Here is a 15443-nt window from a genome sequence, read left to right as displayed (position 1 = left end):
GCAAGAGCATTGGGCAGCAGGATACTATTGTCTGCACAACTGACTATGGATAGTTGACAATCTAAAAAAATTTATAATGTGATGATAGCCAAAATACAGTATCTACGGCTCTGATGTAGGAGTGAGTGAGTGAATAGTTGATGATCTAAAGATTTTTATACAGGATCTACTGCTCTGATGTAACAGGTAGGATATTTGCAAGTGAGTGAGTGAGTATGGTTTTTACACCGCTTTTAGCAATATTCCAGCAATGTCACGGCAGGGGACACCAGAAATGGGCTCCACACATTGTACCCATGTTGGGAATCGAACCCGGGTCTTCGGCGTGACGAGCTAAAGCTTTAACCACTAGGCTACCCGACCGCCCCTGATATTTGCAAGAATTATACTCTTTGATAATATTTAAGTACTGAACAAATCAATCCCGAGTCTCACCTCCCGAATGCCGTCCCTGATGCTGGTCCGCGAGGCTGTACTGGACAGACTGAGGCTGGTCATCCTCATCCACATCGCTGGGGAAGATGGCGGCAGGACGGGTCCAGCCATTGGGCCGGAATCTCCCAGACGAGGACTCATACCCGGACTCCTTCATCTGGTAATCCGGGTACTGGTAGTTCAGTACAGTGATCGGGGGTTGGCTGAAACTGCCCTCCTTGTCTGAAGAGGTGTAGCCAGAACTCGGGACTTCACAAGGCAGAGTTGTCTCATCTTGAATACAAAGATGCCCTACATAAATTATTGTGGTTGAATAGTAAGTACAGAAAAAAAGGCACAACATATTTAGAAAGTAATTTATGACAGAAGAAAGGTATGAATTAGAGCTGTAATATTATCATTGAACACCACAGATATCAATATTGCATCTGAATTACACCTTGATGAAATATTGCAAAGAGTGACTTGTCAAGCCTTTTACTCAAGGAGTGAGTGGTTTTACACCGCTTTTAGCAATATTCCTGCAATATCACGGTGGGGGGACACCAGAAATGGGCTTCATACATTGTACCAACGTTGGGAATTGAACCTGGGCCTTCGGCGTGACGAGCGAACGCTTTAACCACTTGGCTACCCCACCGCCCCCATTTTACTCCAGGACTCCCTACACATATGAACCATCTACAAGCTTTGTTCCGGTCAACTGTAGCTAAGTTCTGTCCTACCTGTTGGAGTTGAGCTGTATAGCTCGTGCCTCTTCCGCGTCTGGTAGATGATGATGACCCACACAAGAGATGTTCCCACAACGCAGCACACCACGGCGATGATGATGATTCCCGTTGTAGTTGACTCATCATCCAGACCAAACCCTGCTGAAGGGTGTCCCCCGAAGCTCCCATCGCTGGCCCGCAGTTTCAGCAAGGTTTTGCCCTTCTGTTCTCCGAGCGTGTTGGACATCTTGCAGGTGTAGGTTCCCTTGTCCGAGGGCTTGGTGTCCACGATGATCAGCAGCTGGTCGTCTGCTGTGGTGAAGTGCCGATCGGTGAACACAAGCTCCTTGTCATCCTTCAACCATTTTAGCTTGGGTTTGGGTTTTCCCGAAGCGCGGCACTCTAAAACCACTGTGTCCCTCTCATGAAACACCTTCTCCTCATCCATAGGCTGACTGAAGGAAGGAGTTTCTGAAACACAAAAGACAAATAAAGTGAGCTACTGTACCTTTTCATGCATAAACACTCCACTGATCAAATTACTTTATTTTCAGGGTCTAGGTTTTGGCTATCACTTCTTATGGAGGTACAAGCATATCTTTCAGAATTATTTCCAAATTTTTCAACAAAATTCTAATCCCTCATAATCTGAAATCTTATCAATAAGGACATGATCCTATGATAGTATACAATTCAACACTTGCGAAGGACCACCTTTGACAAAACATGACTATTTTGGCCCTTAGCAAATGTTGAGTAGTGTAATGAAACCAAAAAAAGTCTTGATTCTCAGGCACTGCCTGCATCATAATAAAGTCTGCCACACTTTGTTTTTAATTCCATTAATAAAAATATTAAAAAATCCTACTACTTAAAAACAATGTGATCCAATTGGGCATGCATGTTACTTCCCTTTATATGCTCACTGCTTTACTGCACATCTCGTGTTATGGTCATGGCGGCAATAGGAGTTTGTATGCTTGTTTATGTAGGGAGACTCTTTCTGGGGTTGATGGTACACAACAGTTAATCTGGTTACATACTAGTTTGAACAAAAAAATAATAAAAACCACCGCCCACCTGCACTATATTTTCAAAAGTCATTGCCTGAGAACCAATTTTGTTTTGTTTTTTGTAAGCCAAACCACAAAACATGTGTTGCAGTAAAGGCAGGCCTTACCAAGCACAGTCAGAGTTGCATTGATGATGATCGTCCCTGCATCATTGGTGGCGGTGCAACTGTAGATGCCCTCATCCTCCGTCCGTGTGTTGGTGATGAAGAACGTGTCATCGGACGGCATGACGTGCATGCGGCGGTCGCGGGCTGCTGGGAAGTTGATTCCTCCATCCTTCTGCCAGGCGATTGTGGGCTGAGGCTGCCCGGTGGCGGAACACTCCAACTTGGCCGTGGTTCCGACCTTCACCGTCACATCGACTGGGATCTTCGTGAACACTGGGAACACTGCAACACCATTTTACAATACGTTGTACATTTGTTTCTTCATAAATAACGCACCTTCTCATGAATCAATCATGATGCTTGTTAAATATTTTGGAAATTAGACGTCTCATTTGAAACAAATTTAAGTTTTGAATATTCTTATCAGCTAGGAGCTAGGAGAGACTCAAATCCAGGGGACATAACTCTTACCATGCACATTGATCTCGGCCTTCTTTGAGTAAGATGATCCAAAGCTGTTTGTGATGACGCACTGGTAGAGGCCGTTCATGTCGTCCTGCACATTACGCATATGGAGGCGTGATGTGTAGCTCATCGCATCACCGTCATTGACAGCTTCAGTCACAACATCGGCACTGGTCAGGAGCTGTAATATAACATCATCTACTGTATTTTCGAAACTGCTATAATGTATCTAAATTGTCACAGCAAATCTTTGAATCGTCAAAAATGTTTGCTACATTGTGCATGACTTCAGTCTAATTAAAGATAAAAAAATCTGTCTGAAATATGCCTACGACAGTGAAATCATTCTGCTTTTTAATTCTGCTTCGGGACATCTAACTTTTAAGTGAGTGAGTTTGGTTTTACGCCGCTTTTAGCAATATTCCAGCAATTTCACGGCGGGGGACACCAGAAATGGGCTTCACCCATTGTACCCATGTCGGGATTCGAACCCGGGTCTTCGGCGTGACGAGCGAAAGCTTTAACCACTAGGCTACCCGACCGCCCCTTCCAACTTTTTAAAGAATTTCCCACGTCTCTACGTACGATGTTATCCTTCTTCCACTGGAACTTTGGTGTTCCTTCTCCTGGCACCTTCGCAATGCAGCCGAGCGTCACATTGTCTCCCTTCAGAGCTATCTGAGACTTCGGATCTTCCAGAATCAAAGGTTTAGACAAATTGACTGAAAAACAAGAAATCTTCATGTGATTCGAATAAAAACATTATATATCATTCCAGTCAATATACAGGAAATATCATGTACATTTGTCATTTCTAATTTTCTTACTATCAAAGGTTCTGGTAAAACTTACTGCATTTGAAATCTTCAAACTGTACATCAAAGATGCTGCGTCCTTTGAGGGAGATGGGGTGACTGCACACTGCATGGACGCTGGATTCAAAACTAGCCTGACGCAACCATCCTGGCAGCCAGGCGATCTGACAGTCGCACAGTAAGTTGCTGGTGTTGAAATGTCTGAGGAAGAAAAAGGAAAAGAATTAGAAATATTGTCTACATACTTAAGGGACAAAGGACAATATATTTTTAATAGGTACATGATTACAGGCGCATTATAGTGAGAGAGTATGGTTTTAGGACGCCGTTAGCAATATTTCTGGGACACCAGAAATGTGAATCACACATTTTGTACCCATGTGGGGAATTGAACCCTTCGGAGCAAATGCTTTAACCACTAGGCTACCCCACCGCCCAACAAGTGGAGGTGTTAGGGTGATTGGTTGTTTTGTCAGGGTGTGGGAGGGAGAGGGGTTAGGGTGGTTGGTGTTTTGTCAGGGTATGGGAGGGAGAGGGGTTAGGGTGGTTGGTGTTTTGTCAGGGTATGGGAGGGAGAGGGGTTAGGGTGATTGGTTGTTTTGTCAGGGTGTGGGAGGGAGAGGGGTTAGGGTGGTTGGTGTTTTGTCAGGGTATGGGAGGGAGAGGGGTTAGGGTGGTTGGTGTTTTGTCAGGGTATGGGAGGGAGAGGGGTTAGGGTGGTTGGTGTTTTGTCAGGCTATGGGAGGGAGAGGGGTTAGGGTGGTTGGTGTTTTGTCAGGGTGTGGGAGGGAGAGGGATTAGGGTGGTTGGTGTTTTGTCAGGGTATGGGAGGGAGAGGGGTTAGGGTGGTTGGTTGTTTTGTCAGGGTATGGGAGGGAGAAGTGTTAGGCCAGTGGGTCGTTTTGTCAGGATGGAGGCAAGAGAGATTGGTTGGGCCTAGGTGTAGCCCGGGAGGGCCAGAGGGTGGATGGGGTGGGATGGTATGAGAATGTTTCTGAGGCAGTTTTCCAAAAACGGAAATAGATGATATTGCAGGAAGAGGGTGGATGTGTATTTCACTGGTATATATACTCACTGACAAAAGAAAGGCAAATACCATACGTGTTGTTTAATATAAGAAGAATTACTCTTGAATATGAGATATTAGATTCGAAAAGAAAATTCTGATATGTTGTGCAAATCGATGCTCATGAACACATCACCTTTGACGTCATAGACCAATGACTCGAGCAAGACTAGCGTGTTAAGTTTGGAAATCAGGCGCAGCTTATCGTGATAAGATAAAGACAATGTGGTAACACTTGACTGATTGTCAGTGTTGTCATTAAGTGGTACACATTGGAAACATCTCTTCTTAACGTACATACTCGTCTTATATGTTTCTTTAGGTGGTCAGAATATAAGTACATGTATCTTACATGTCTGCCAATCTCATATACTTCAAACTTATGATAAACAAAAATATTCATGTAAAAAGTATACTTACAAGTCACGCATGTTGAGACCAACAAATGGATTCTCCTCAATGGAGGTGATGGCGTTGTCTTCCATATACAAGTGCCTCAACTTATCCAGGCCATCAAAGGCTCCACGGGTTATAGACAGGATCTTATTGGTTGCCAGACTCAACTTGACCAGCTTCCGTAAACCCTCAAATGCTGAACTTGAATCTTCAATGGCATCAGCAATCTCATTGTTATTCAACTCCCTGCAAACAAAACGAATACACTTCAGTCTAATATAGGCCACGGAAAGGTCTACGTAAAACCAAAACCTACTTCTTGAAAACTTCTCCTTTCTTATTTGAAAGGAAGATGTTTACACGAAGAATGGTCCCAATTAGGGGCAAATGCCACAACTATCCTCCTCAAAAAACTCCATGTTGACACTAGTGCTCAAATATTGTCCTAGTGTGCACGAGGAGATGTCTATGAGTGATCGTAGGCACGACACAAAGGAGGTCTCTGTAAGGAGCCCACAATTTTCTCACTTTTCTCTCGCCTCGGCAGGCCGAGGGTCAAGCCGCTGTGAGCATGTGACCCTGTGCAGGTGGGTCTCACTGCCTGACCTGGTCTCACCCGCGTGATAAGCCGACGTACTGAACAGACAGCACACCTAGCCCTAGAAAAACACACAGTCGCAATCCACAAGATTTCGGAACTTTTTACGCGAAATTTTCCCTCTCACAGTCTCACTGCTGAGAAACTTTTCTCGAACAAGTAATAAATTTCCTAGTGCCAGTCGCAGGAATATTTATTTATCCCGCTATCAAACATTTATTTATTACGCGGTTGTGCCATACTTCAGCAGCTGTGAGGATGAGCTGTCAACTGCTTTGTTTGAGAGGGACCTCTCACCGAATCCTAACGAGGGCACAGGAAAACTCCAAAAGATCAAAATCACCAGCCATTAAACAAAAATAATTCCTATGCATGAACAATTTTTTTTAGAATATTTAAACAAAGTATTTTTACAAAGCAAACAAATAATAAAATATGGATTAAAATCAAAGTGACGATGACCTCGAGCCTTCATTGTGAAGTTCATTAAGGGCAAGTTGAAACAAAGGTAAACATTTGTACAGGTTGAGTGACAACAACAAAAACGTCAATCCAAAGGTTTCCGCTAAACCATAATTTCCTCGTGCTTATGAAAAGGCATTGTACAATAATATAATTACATTAAACCAGCCATATTTTTTTTTCCAAAACAAATATTTATCAGACTTTAACCATTTAAGTAAAGAGGGATTCACTTTAAAATCTTCAAAATAATGTTGTTTTCCTTACAACTAAAGAGTAGTTTTACGTTTTACAAATGTAAGAGAAATACTTACAATGTAGTGAGAGAAGATAAATCTTTGAAGGAGCCATCATCTATCCGAGAAATCAGGTTGAAGTTCAGAAACAGCTCCTGCAGCGACTCCAGTTGAGCAAAAGTTCGGGACGCAATTGAACTCAGACGATTGTGGGTCAAATCCCTGAAAAAAGAGGTAAACATAATGAAGACTAATTTCAAAAACGATTGAAGTTGTCTTTAGGGGAATATGTTTAAATGCTAATCATTGCACAAAACATCTGTTTAGTCGTCACCCTTTCCTCATTACAAGAATGGTGGGGACAAGCTGAAGTACCTAATCAATACTCATTTCTAAAAGCCTGAAAACAGTGTATTATGAACTGCAAATACACAGCGTTTCTCTGAAAGGCAGACAAAAGCTATGATTACTGTTTCAAGTCGATTCAGGCAGGGTCCACGCCCCTTGGGAGCGTTATTATTCGAATTTGTATGTAACATTCATGAATTTACACACACCAGTTGCCAGGCCAAAGCACTGAAAGATTCTAATTTCCAAATAACAAGATAGTTGTTACCCTGATGAATAGCTGAAACAGTATTCAAGCATTACTCACTTGACCCCAAGTGAAAGAATATCAAACACATTCCTGGTGCTGACTCAAGTGAAACGGGCCAGGGAAGTAGCCAGCTCTGTATGTTCTATAGAAACCTAGGATGAGTCAAAACACAACACCCCAACTTACAAGACCTTCACATACAAGACCCTCACACCCCAACATACAAGACCCTCACACCCCAACATACAAGACCCTCACACCCCAACATACAAGACCCTCACACCCCAACATACAAGACCCTCACACCCCAACATACAAGACCCTCACATACAAGACCCTCACACCCCAACATACAAGACCCTTACATACAAGACCCTCACATACAAGACCCTCACACCCCAACATACAAGACCCTTACATACAAGACCCTTACATACAAGACCCTCACATACAAGACCCTCACACCCCAACATACAACACCCCAACATACAAGACCCTTACATACAAGACCCTTACATACAAGACCCTTACATACAAGACCCTCACACCCCAACATACAAGACCCTTACATACAAGACCCTTACATACAAGACCCTTACATACAAGACCCTCACATACAAGACCCTCACACCCCAACATACAAGACCCTTACATACAAGACCCTTACATACAAGACCCTTACATACAAGACCCTCACACCCCAACATACAAGACCCTCACACCCCAACATACAAGACCCTCACACCCCAACATACAAGACCCTCACACCCCAACATACAAGACCCTCACACCCCAACATACAAGACCCTCACACCCCAACATACAAGACCCTCACATACAAGACCCTCACACCCCAACATACAAGACCCTCACATACAAGACCCTCACACCCCAACATACAAGACCCTTACATACAAGACCCTTACATACAAGACCCTCACATACAAGACCCTCACACCCCAACATACAAGACCCTTACATACAAGACCCTCACATACAACACTCCAACATACAAGACCCTCATACCAAGTGGAAACATGGATTCCTGTTCAGGACTAAGCACTACTTTCCTGGCTACCATCCTACAATGAAAACGGTGACAATAATGTCTATCCCATGTCGCATCCCAGGTGACCCTTAACATAAAACACAACCCTGAATTTGGTCTCAGCACAATAAGACTCTTCAATAAGAGAACCTCATTTTCCCCATTGGTTGTCTTGTGTTGGCCGCAAGTGAATAAGTTGCGACCGTCAAGCTCGCTGCTGACAAGACACTGGTTTCTTCTATGATGGCGTGCCTCTTGAGAATTCATGACATTCGTGGCCATTATTTGATGTCATTTATGAACCATCTCAAGAGGCTTTCCTTTTCATGACTTGAACTTTACATAGGAGTACATTGGCTGAGCTAGTAGGTGCTTCAGACTTAACAGAGATCAACTTTAAATAACATTCACTTAACCGCCTCAAGTACATAATTACTATCAAACTGGGAGCAACACTGAGGTAAGTCAAGGTCTTGAATAAAGATTAATAACTGAATACACTTCTTTCCACAATGTTGAATGAAACACTTGAAATAAGTACTCATAAACATATTCATTACAATGATACAATGAAGCTTTATTCCATGCAAGGCCCAAATATGATTCAAAATGGCTACTCGTACAACCGTCGGTAAGGGACATATGACAACCACTGATCCAAGCCACCTTCTCTGCTTCAACTGCCTCATACAAGTACTTCCAAAACCTTCCTACAACAAACACTCACCAAACCTACTTCAAATCTCACTACATGAAATGTCTACAGTAAATTCCCCTATTTATTTTACATTTTTAGATAAATGCCTTCTCTAATTGTCATCCAGACCACTTCAGAAACACTAAAACGGAACTAAGATCCACTCTGTCTGAACCAGATCCATACCAATAAACCCCTTCTTTCCCAGTCTCCTCCAAATCCAGGCCAACAAGCACATCAACTGGTTGGGAATATACCAGCGCCAATGGTGTCCCTGCTCGTCCCTATATCCCTATATCCCACGCTTGGTGTATACTACAGCCAGGTCGAGCCCAGGTCCAGCCCTGCTGCCACCAGTTGTTGTGAATCCACATTCCAGTCGGCCCTGCTACACACTGCTTGATAGCTGCCACATGCTCCACTACCTTTGAAAGTGCCAGTTGGCGACCAACACAAATAAACAGCACTGCAGTTTGGAACTGTTCCCCTATCCGATTCCTCAGACAGATCACTTTTTTATCATTTGGTAAAATTCAAGCAGCAAAGTTGCCAAATCAACTTCCTTCGGAGCGAAATGATCACACTCTCATTCCGTAATTAGTCGGCTCTGCTTTCCACAAGGATCATCACAGTCTAAAAACAACATGGCCACCGTTCCCGTCTGCTTGTTTTGGTGTATCTGCCAGGTACACATCTGCTACCCCTCTAACAGCTGCACCCAACTCAATGTACCCCCTAAAACCATGCCAACCACAATTTCCACACAGATCTGTAGATACGAACAGATAGCGGTCTCATGGAGGGCCTACATCTGAAAATTACACACCACAACATGCAGGAGTAGTCCATGGGTGGCAATGACCCGAAAGGCTGAGATAACTCTTGCCATGTTTGAAATCATGTATTCATAAACTCCCACGAGCCGTACTACACCTGCAGCATCTCTGCCAAATCTCTTGACATCCATCCCATCTAACAAAATAACCTCACATCTTGCCTGTTAAATATTTGATCATATGGTATTGGACCACTTATCAATTGATGTCGGAGAGAGGTAGTCATGCAGGCAGATAACCAAGTGCCAACCTAAATCTGCTCTCTGGAAATACAGCTTACAAGATGGCTAGATCACCAGTGCAACGCTCATCCAAATTTCACATTTCCTTATTTTTCCTTTGCAGGAAATAAATGACTTTCAGTTTGTTTGAATGTCTTAAGTGAGTGAGTGAGTATGGTTTTACACAGCTTTTAGCAATATTCCAGCAATATCACGGCGGGGGACACCAGAAATGGGCTTCACACATTGTACCCATGTCGGGAATCGAACCCGTGTCTTCTGCATGACGAGCGAACGCTTTAACCACTTGGCTACCCGACCGCCCCCTTGAATGTCTTGAAATATGTTTTTGAGGATTACATATTGTATGATAGACATAATTGTTAAAACTGAATTTTGTTCCAAATTACAGATTGAGAAAACAAATTCCGATTGAGAAACGAATCTGTAGGGAAACACAAACAAACAATGAATGGCAAAATCTGCCACGGGGATGATTATTCATTGTGTAGCTGTTTCTCCAAATCACAGTCGAATCAAAACAAAACATCGGAGCACACAACGGAGCACACAACAACGGAAGCGGTATGCAAAACAAAATTTGGTTGGTTGTTGCATAGTGTCAGAATGAAGCACAGAGACAACTTTTCTCACCCTCCTCAGCCCAAATCCATCTAAACCAACAGCTAGTATTGACTCAAACTCTATGTGGGCTTGTGGCAAAATGCAACTCTCACATGCAGATACTAGATAAATATGCCTGTGTTTGCGTCGGCTAATTCTGCATTGAAAACATGGAGAAGCCTAGCCACTAGAGAACGGTTCTGCAATTAACTGAAACCATTACACAAGAGTATACTTGTGATAATTAAACAATTAAAAATCCAATTAAAAAGACTTACACTTCCATTTAGAACCTATGAACAACTAACTTCAAGATTACTTTTAATCAAGCACATCATGAGATCATTTTGACCCATTCTTGCAAGACTTTTACAAAAAAGGAGGCACACTCAATACAGCTTTCTAAGATAATTCAAGATTCCCTTACTTTATCGTAAGTAAAATAGCTTACACTTAAGCTTCCACATTTTAATCAATTTTGGGATGAATACTGTTTTCATACAGTGCCCCCCAGAAAAATTACACAGTTGAAGTATTCGAATGGCAGTCAACCACCGAGCTGAAAGAACTAAGGTCTGCTGGGGTTAGCCACAGTATAAATTCAGACATAACAGAGTCCACAAACAAGCTAGGAGGAACGAGGAGCCTGTTGTTGGATCGCCTCTATTGGTGTTTTCCCGGTATTGTCGTCAGCTTTTGACAGGGCAGGACAGGCTCGATGCTGGCGCCTCTTTTCAATAGTCGACATTGAGGGTCATTCATGCAGGCCCATGAATCCATTGTCACTGGCCCAAGTAGAGCCCAAGGCTAAGGGGATGGGGGTGGTGGTGTTTGGGGAGGGGGGTTTGAATATTTGCAAGACTCATGATGATAACATTTGTCACAATATTTTACAACCCTGTCTAACCAAGAAGTAGCCGAGTATACAAATCTTCTCGACAAACAGCACTACACTAAAGCATTTCATCAGGAATTTTTTTTTAGCCATTCCTCTTCATCTATTCTTTTCTTGTTATACACGTATTTGTCGTTTTGAGGTCAAAGTAACTCTGAAGGTATCATTCACGAGTGCGCCCCCTGGTGAGAGAAAGACAGCAGATGGCCGCCCGTAAATCATCTTGCAGAGTTTCCACCAAGAGGTAAACGGTATTGTAAATCATATGGAGGAAGCATCTAGGCTCAGATAATGGTATTAATCCCGATCAATCAAGCGTACAGTTCATAACATGTTCTCCTTATCAATCAAAGTTACTACTTACAATAAACTAGGATCCAATGAGAAAATCATTCATGCGAGAAATTCATGTCATACAAAGATCTCCTGCCTGTGTGAAGTCAGTGTCCTATGATGCTGCCTTGACTGACGGCTTAACGTGACACTCGACGTAACTGGTAGTGACAGCAAACAGTGGACAACTTCTACAGCTGGGTGACAAAGATGGGTTCATCCTCGATCATCAAGGGCATTTTATCTTTATTCTATTGTGATAAATACCCTGGAAACACTGAACGTCACTTCCCAAACGAAGCATTCAGCTATGGATTGCAAATGGGTCTTGGTTACTTAGAATATTAAATCGAAATATAAATAAATACACTCGATGTGGATTGGATGGTGAGTGAGTGAGTGAGTGATGTTGGCATCCCGAAGAAGTATCAAGACTTGAGGCATCTGAGAGGCCTCACAGCACATCATGTGATGTAAAACCAGATTTTCGAATCAACTAATAAACCAAACTAGAACAGCCATAAATCAGACAGTCAACAGTGGACAACCGTCAGAAGTATCTCTACTACAGCTAAGACCATCTTACGACAAAACCAACAGCACACCGCATGCAGTCCCACAGTACAAGAGTAGCACAGTGGCAAAATGCTCAACAACCAAAACAAGAGGTGAAAACTGTGAGAAGTTACTTACAGTTTGGTGAGTTTCTTGCAGAAGCCCCAGCAGTCCTGCTCAATAGCATGAATATTGTTGTGTGATAGAGTCCTGAAAAGCAAAGAAACTTCTGTAAAATCGGTGACACCATATGTAGGCTGTACCCACGGGAGGAATCAAACCCTGACAATTAGTGTGATGAGTGAACACTTTAACTACATGGCTACATGTGACTCACACATTTGTACAGTCCACACTATATACAGGATGATGATGATGATGATGATTATTATTATTATTGTTGTTTTTGTTCGGTTTTATCCAAATTTATTTAAATTCAACTTTTCATCTGACCCAAATATCTGCTATTTTGCCATCTACAGCTACTTCATATCTATACTGTTGTACAAGCAACGTAGCCAAATGTTCAAATTGGTGTTATAACCTTCTCAAATTGCTTATTAGTGGTAGAACATTTGTTATCTATTATTTTCAATTGTGGAATGAATATTGAAAATAAAGTCTCTATTTCCATTTCTTCATCCAAACAATGGAGCAGTGATCTCCCATAAACACTCATTATTCTGTCGTTCAACACGTGACACAGATCGACTGGCCAATTATTCGTTCTAATACCCCACGATGAAAGCTGCTACTGATTTGTACAACACCCAACAACGACACTGTGTATTTTTGCAGTGGCAGCCATATTGGTATACCATCTGCACGTTGTGTAAAGTCCCTCGTCCGACCTTTCCATAGGTGGAAACTCTGCACAGCATCAACAATATGGCCACCACATGTAGCCACCATCACTAATACATATACCATTAACGTCCTAACTCCCAGCTCGCTATAATGTCTCCTAATTCTTTTGTTTTCTTGCTTTTTCATTTAAGTTTGAACAAAAACTTGGTGCAAGCTAACAATTGACATTGTCCATATAGTACCAGGAACCCAGATGTCGGATTTACTTTATACCCAAATACCCAAAACTTGAGACTAAACAATTTCAAAGATCATGGAAGGCCAACAATTCCTAGAGGACCTATCCTATCTTCTAAGTGTTGCTACAATTTGCATCTCCATAGCAACGGTGTGATATGAAACATATTCTTAGTAATGGTGAAATATTATACATATCTTCATAGTAAGAGAGTAATAATATACATATCTTCATAGTAAGAGAGTGATAATATGACATATCTTCATAGTAAGAGAGTGATAATATACATATCTTCATAGTAAGAGAGTGATAATATGACATATCTTCATAGTAAGGTGCAATATGACATATCTTAATAGTAAGAGAGTGATATTATACATATCTTCACAGTAAGAGAGTGATATTATACATATCTTCATAGTAAGAGAGTGATAATATACATATCTTCATAGTAAGGTGCAATATGACATATCTTCTTAGTACGGGTGCAATATTATACATGTCTTCACAGTAAGGGTGTGAATAAATACATATCTTCACAGTAAGAATGCCGTATGATACATGAAAAAACATGAAAATATTTGGGCACCTTATTCCATAATTAAAGGAAACAAACCGAGGTCCAACCAAACATAATAAACAACTTTGTGTCAATAAACATAACGACTTTAAAACTTGTGGTTCTTTCAGCCAGAACTAAAAGAAGAAAACATTTCCTTTTTATGCAATTTTACGTTCTCCTTACTAATACTTGTATCCTTTGGTTTTTATACCTCTTTACAAAACAATTTTCCTATAGCAGCAAAATATATCCCCCTGTACAGAGCTGTTACACTCTTCTCCCACGGTTTCAGAAGCAAGACAAGCACATACTGTTGAAACCAATCACTAATACCGTAATAAGCGCCCCGCTCCAACAAGCGCCCACAGTCAATGTTATACTATTTTGATAAAACTACTAACAAACTCTAAACCAATAACAAGCGATAACCACTTGATTTATTATTATTTATTATTGGGGGCATAAATAACGATTTTAACCCCTGTTCCATATTTTTTCTTTATGTATAGTAATTTCAATATTAACACATATTTCACAGCATTTGCTGAGTCACCACCCTTAAGGATAACCTTCCACTTGAGACGACAGAAAGTAGTTCAGCGATTTTACACGACAGAGTCGTTTATCCAATACCCAATATTGCCAAGCACTTCCCACCAATATGCCTACACAGTAGGTAAACATGGATTTCAATTAGACACTCACTACCCATGTTTAGACTTGGACACTTTCTTCAAGGAGCCTCTCCACTTGGTTTTGACTCAAACACCCAGAACATCACATTGGCCAAATCCAGAACAGGAGAATACAATTTCTTCTTTTTATTCGTAAATAAGCTTTCAAGACGAGTGGAAATACCGTGACCGGGCTGGGGACCATGGACGATTTTCTTTATTCTGTGTGCTAGCGACTTTGTATTGTATATCTCCTAAGGTATTAAGCAGGCAAGCTGGGTAGGTTATCTGGGACAGAACGAAAGGCTGGCGTACAGCTTGATTGAGCTATTGTGAGGGGATTAGATATAGCCCATAGAACACAAGTTCCATACGCCCTCACAGGAGCTGGGATGCTTCGAACCGTCGCGTACATGCACGGGATGGTCCCACATGAGGTGGTCCTACCCTTGATATCATCTAAACCAGAAGTTTATTCATCAGCATATACTCTAATAGATTGCATTTATTTGTATTTATTTAATAATTTTTTAATTTTTAATATATTTTTATTGCACGCATATTTAAAAAATGTTATGGTGATATTATTTCTAAAATCAAAATCCACTTACTGGTATTCAGTAACATTTATTCATAGTTTTTGTGAGGTTAATTAATTCAGTCTGATCATGGATTATTATCTTAGTATCTATTTACTATATTGATCATATCGTGCTACTGGAAGTAAAAATGGATGCAGTTTTATCACTTATCACTTACACAATTTCTTTTGCAAAACTAAGGTCCAATGCTCAATAATCTAATAGACCCATGAAGATCCAGGGTAGAATAGGTCTTCAGCAACCCATGCTTGCCGTAAAAGGTGACTATGCTTGTTGTAAAAGGCGACTAATGGGATCGGGTGGTCAGGCTCGCTGACTTGGTTGATGCATGTCATTGATCCCAATTTTGTGGATCGATGCTCATGATATCAATCACTGGATTGTCTGGTC

At 41.5% G+C, this 15443-nt stretch overlaps 1 protein-coding gene across 2 annotated transcripts in view; it reads right to left on the bottom strand.

Moving 5' to 3' along the window:
* The window catches only part of LOC139446781 (leucine-rich repeats and immunoglobulin-like domains protein 2), a 47013-nt gene that overhangs the window by 4515 nt on the left and 27055 nt on the right, over nucleotides 1-15443 (bottom strand). Inside the window, exons 9-17 of one of the 2 annotated variants that reach the window (XM_071228105.1) lie at nucleotides 12309-12380; nucleotides 6442-6585; nucleotides 5092-5313; nucleotides 3643-3806; nucleotides 3376-3512; nucleotides 2797-2971; nucleotides 2326-2607; nucleotides 1161-1616; nucleotides 436-726 (exon numbers count right to left, since the gene is read on the bottom strand). In XM_071228105.1, coding sequence (XP_071084206.1) covers nucleotides 436-726; nucleotides 1161-1616; nucleotides 2326-2607; nucleotides 2797-2971; nucleotides 3376-3512; nucleotides 3643-3806; nucleotides 5092-5313; nucleotides 6442-6585; nucleotides 12309-12380 — 1943 coding nt within the window. The remainder of the gene's footprint in view (nucleotides 1-435; nucleotides 727-1160; nucleotides 1617-2325; nucleotides 2608-2796; nucleotides 2972-3375; nucleotides 3513-3642; nucleotides 3807-5091; nucleotides 5314-6441; nucleotides 6586-12308; nucleotides 12381-15443) is intronic. The other variant, XM_071228106.1, reaches the window with a different exon arrangement.

Source organism: Haliotis cracherodii, unplaced genomic scaffold (assembly GCF_022045235.1).
Source record: "Haliotis cracherodii isolate W230 unplaced genomic scaffold, xgHalCrac1.p SCAF_6, whole genome shotgun sequence".
Lineage (NCBI taxonomy): Eukaryota > Metazoa > Mollusca > Gastropoda > Lepetellida > Haliotidae > Haliotis > Haliotis cracherodii.
Note: the sequence above shows the minus strand (reverse complement) of the source record. Positions and strands in the feature narration are given on the sequence as shown.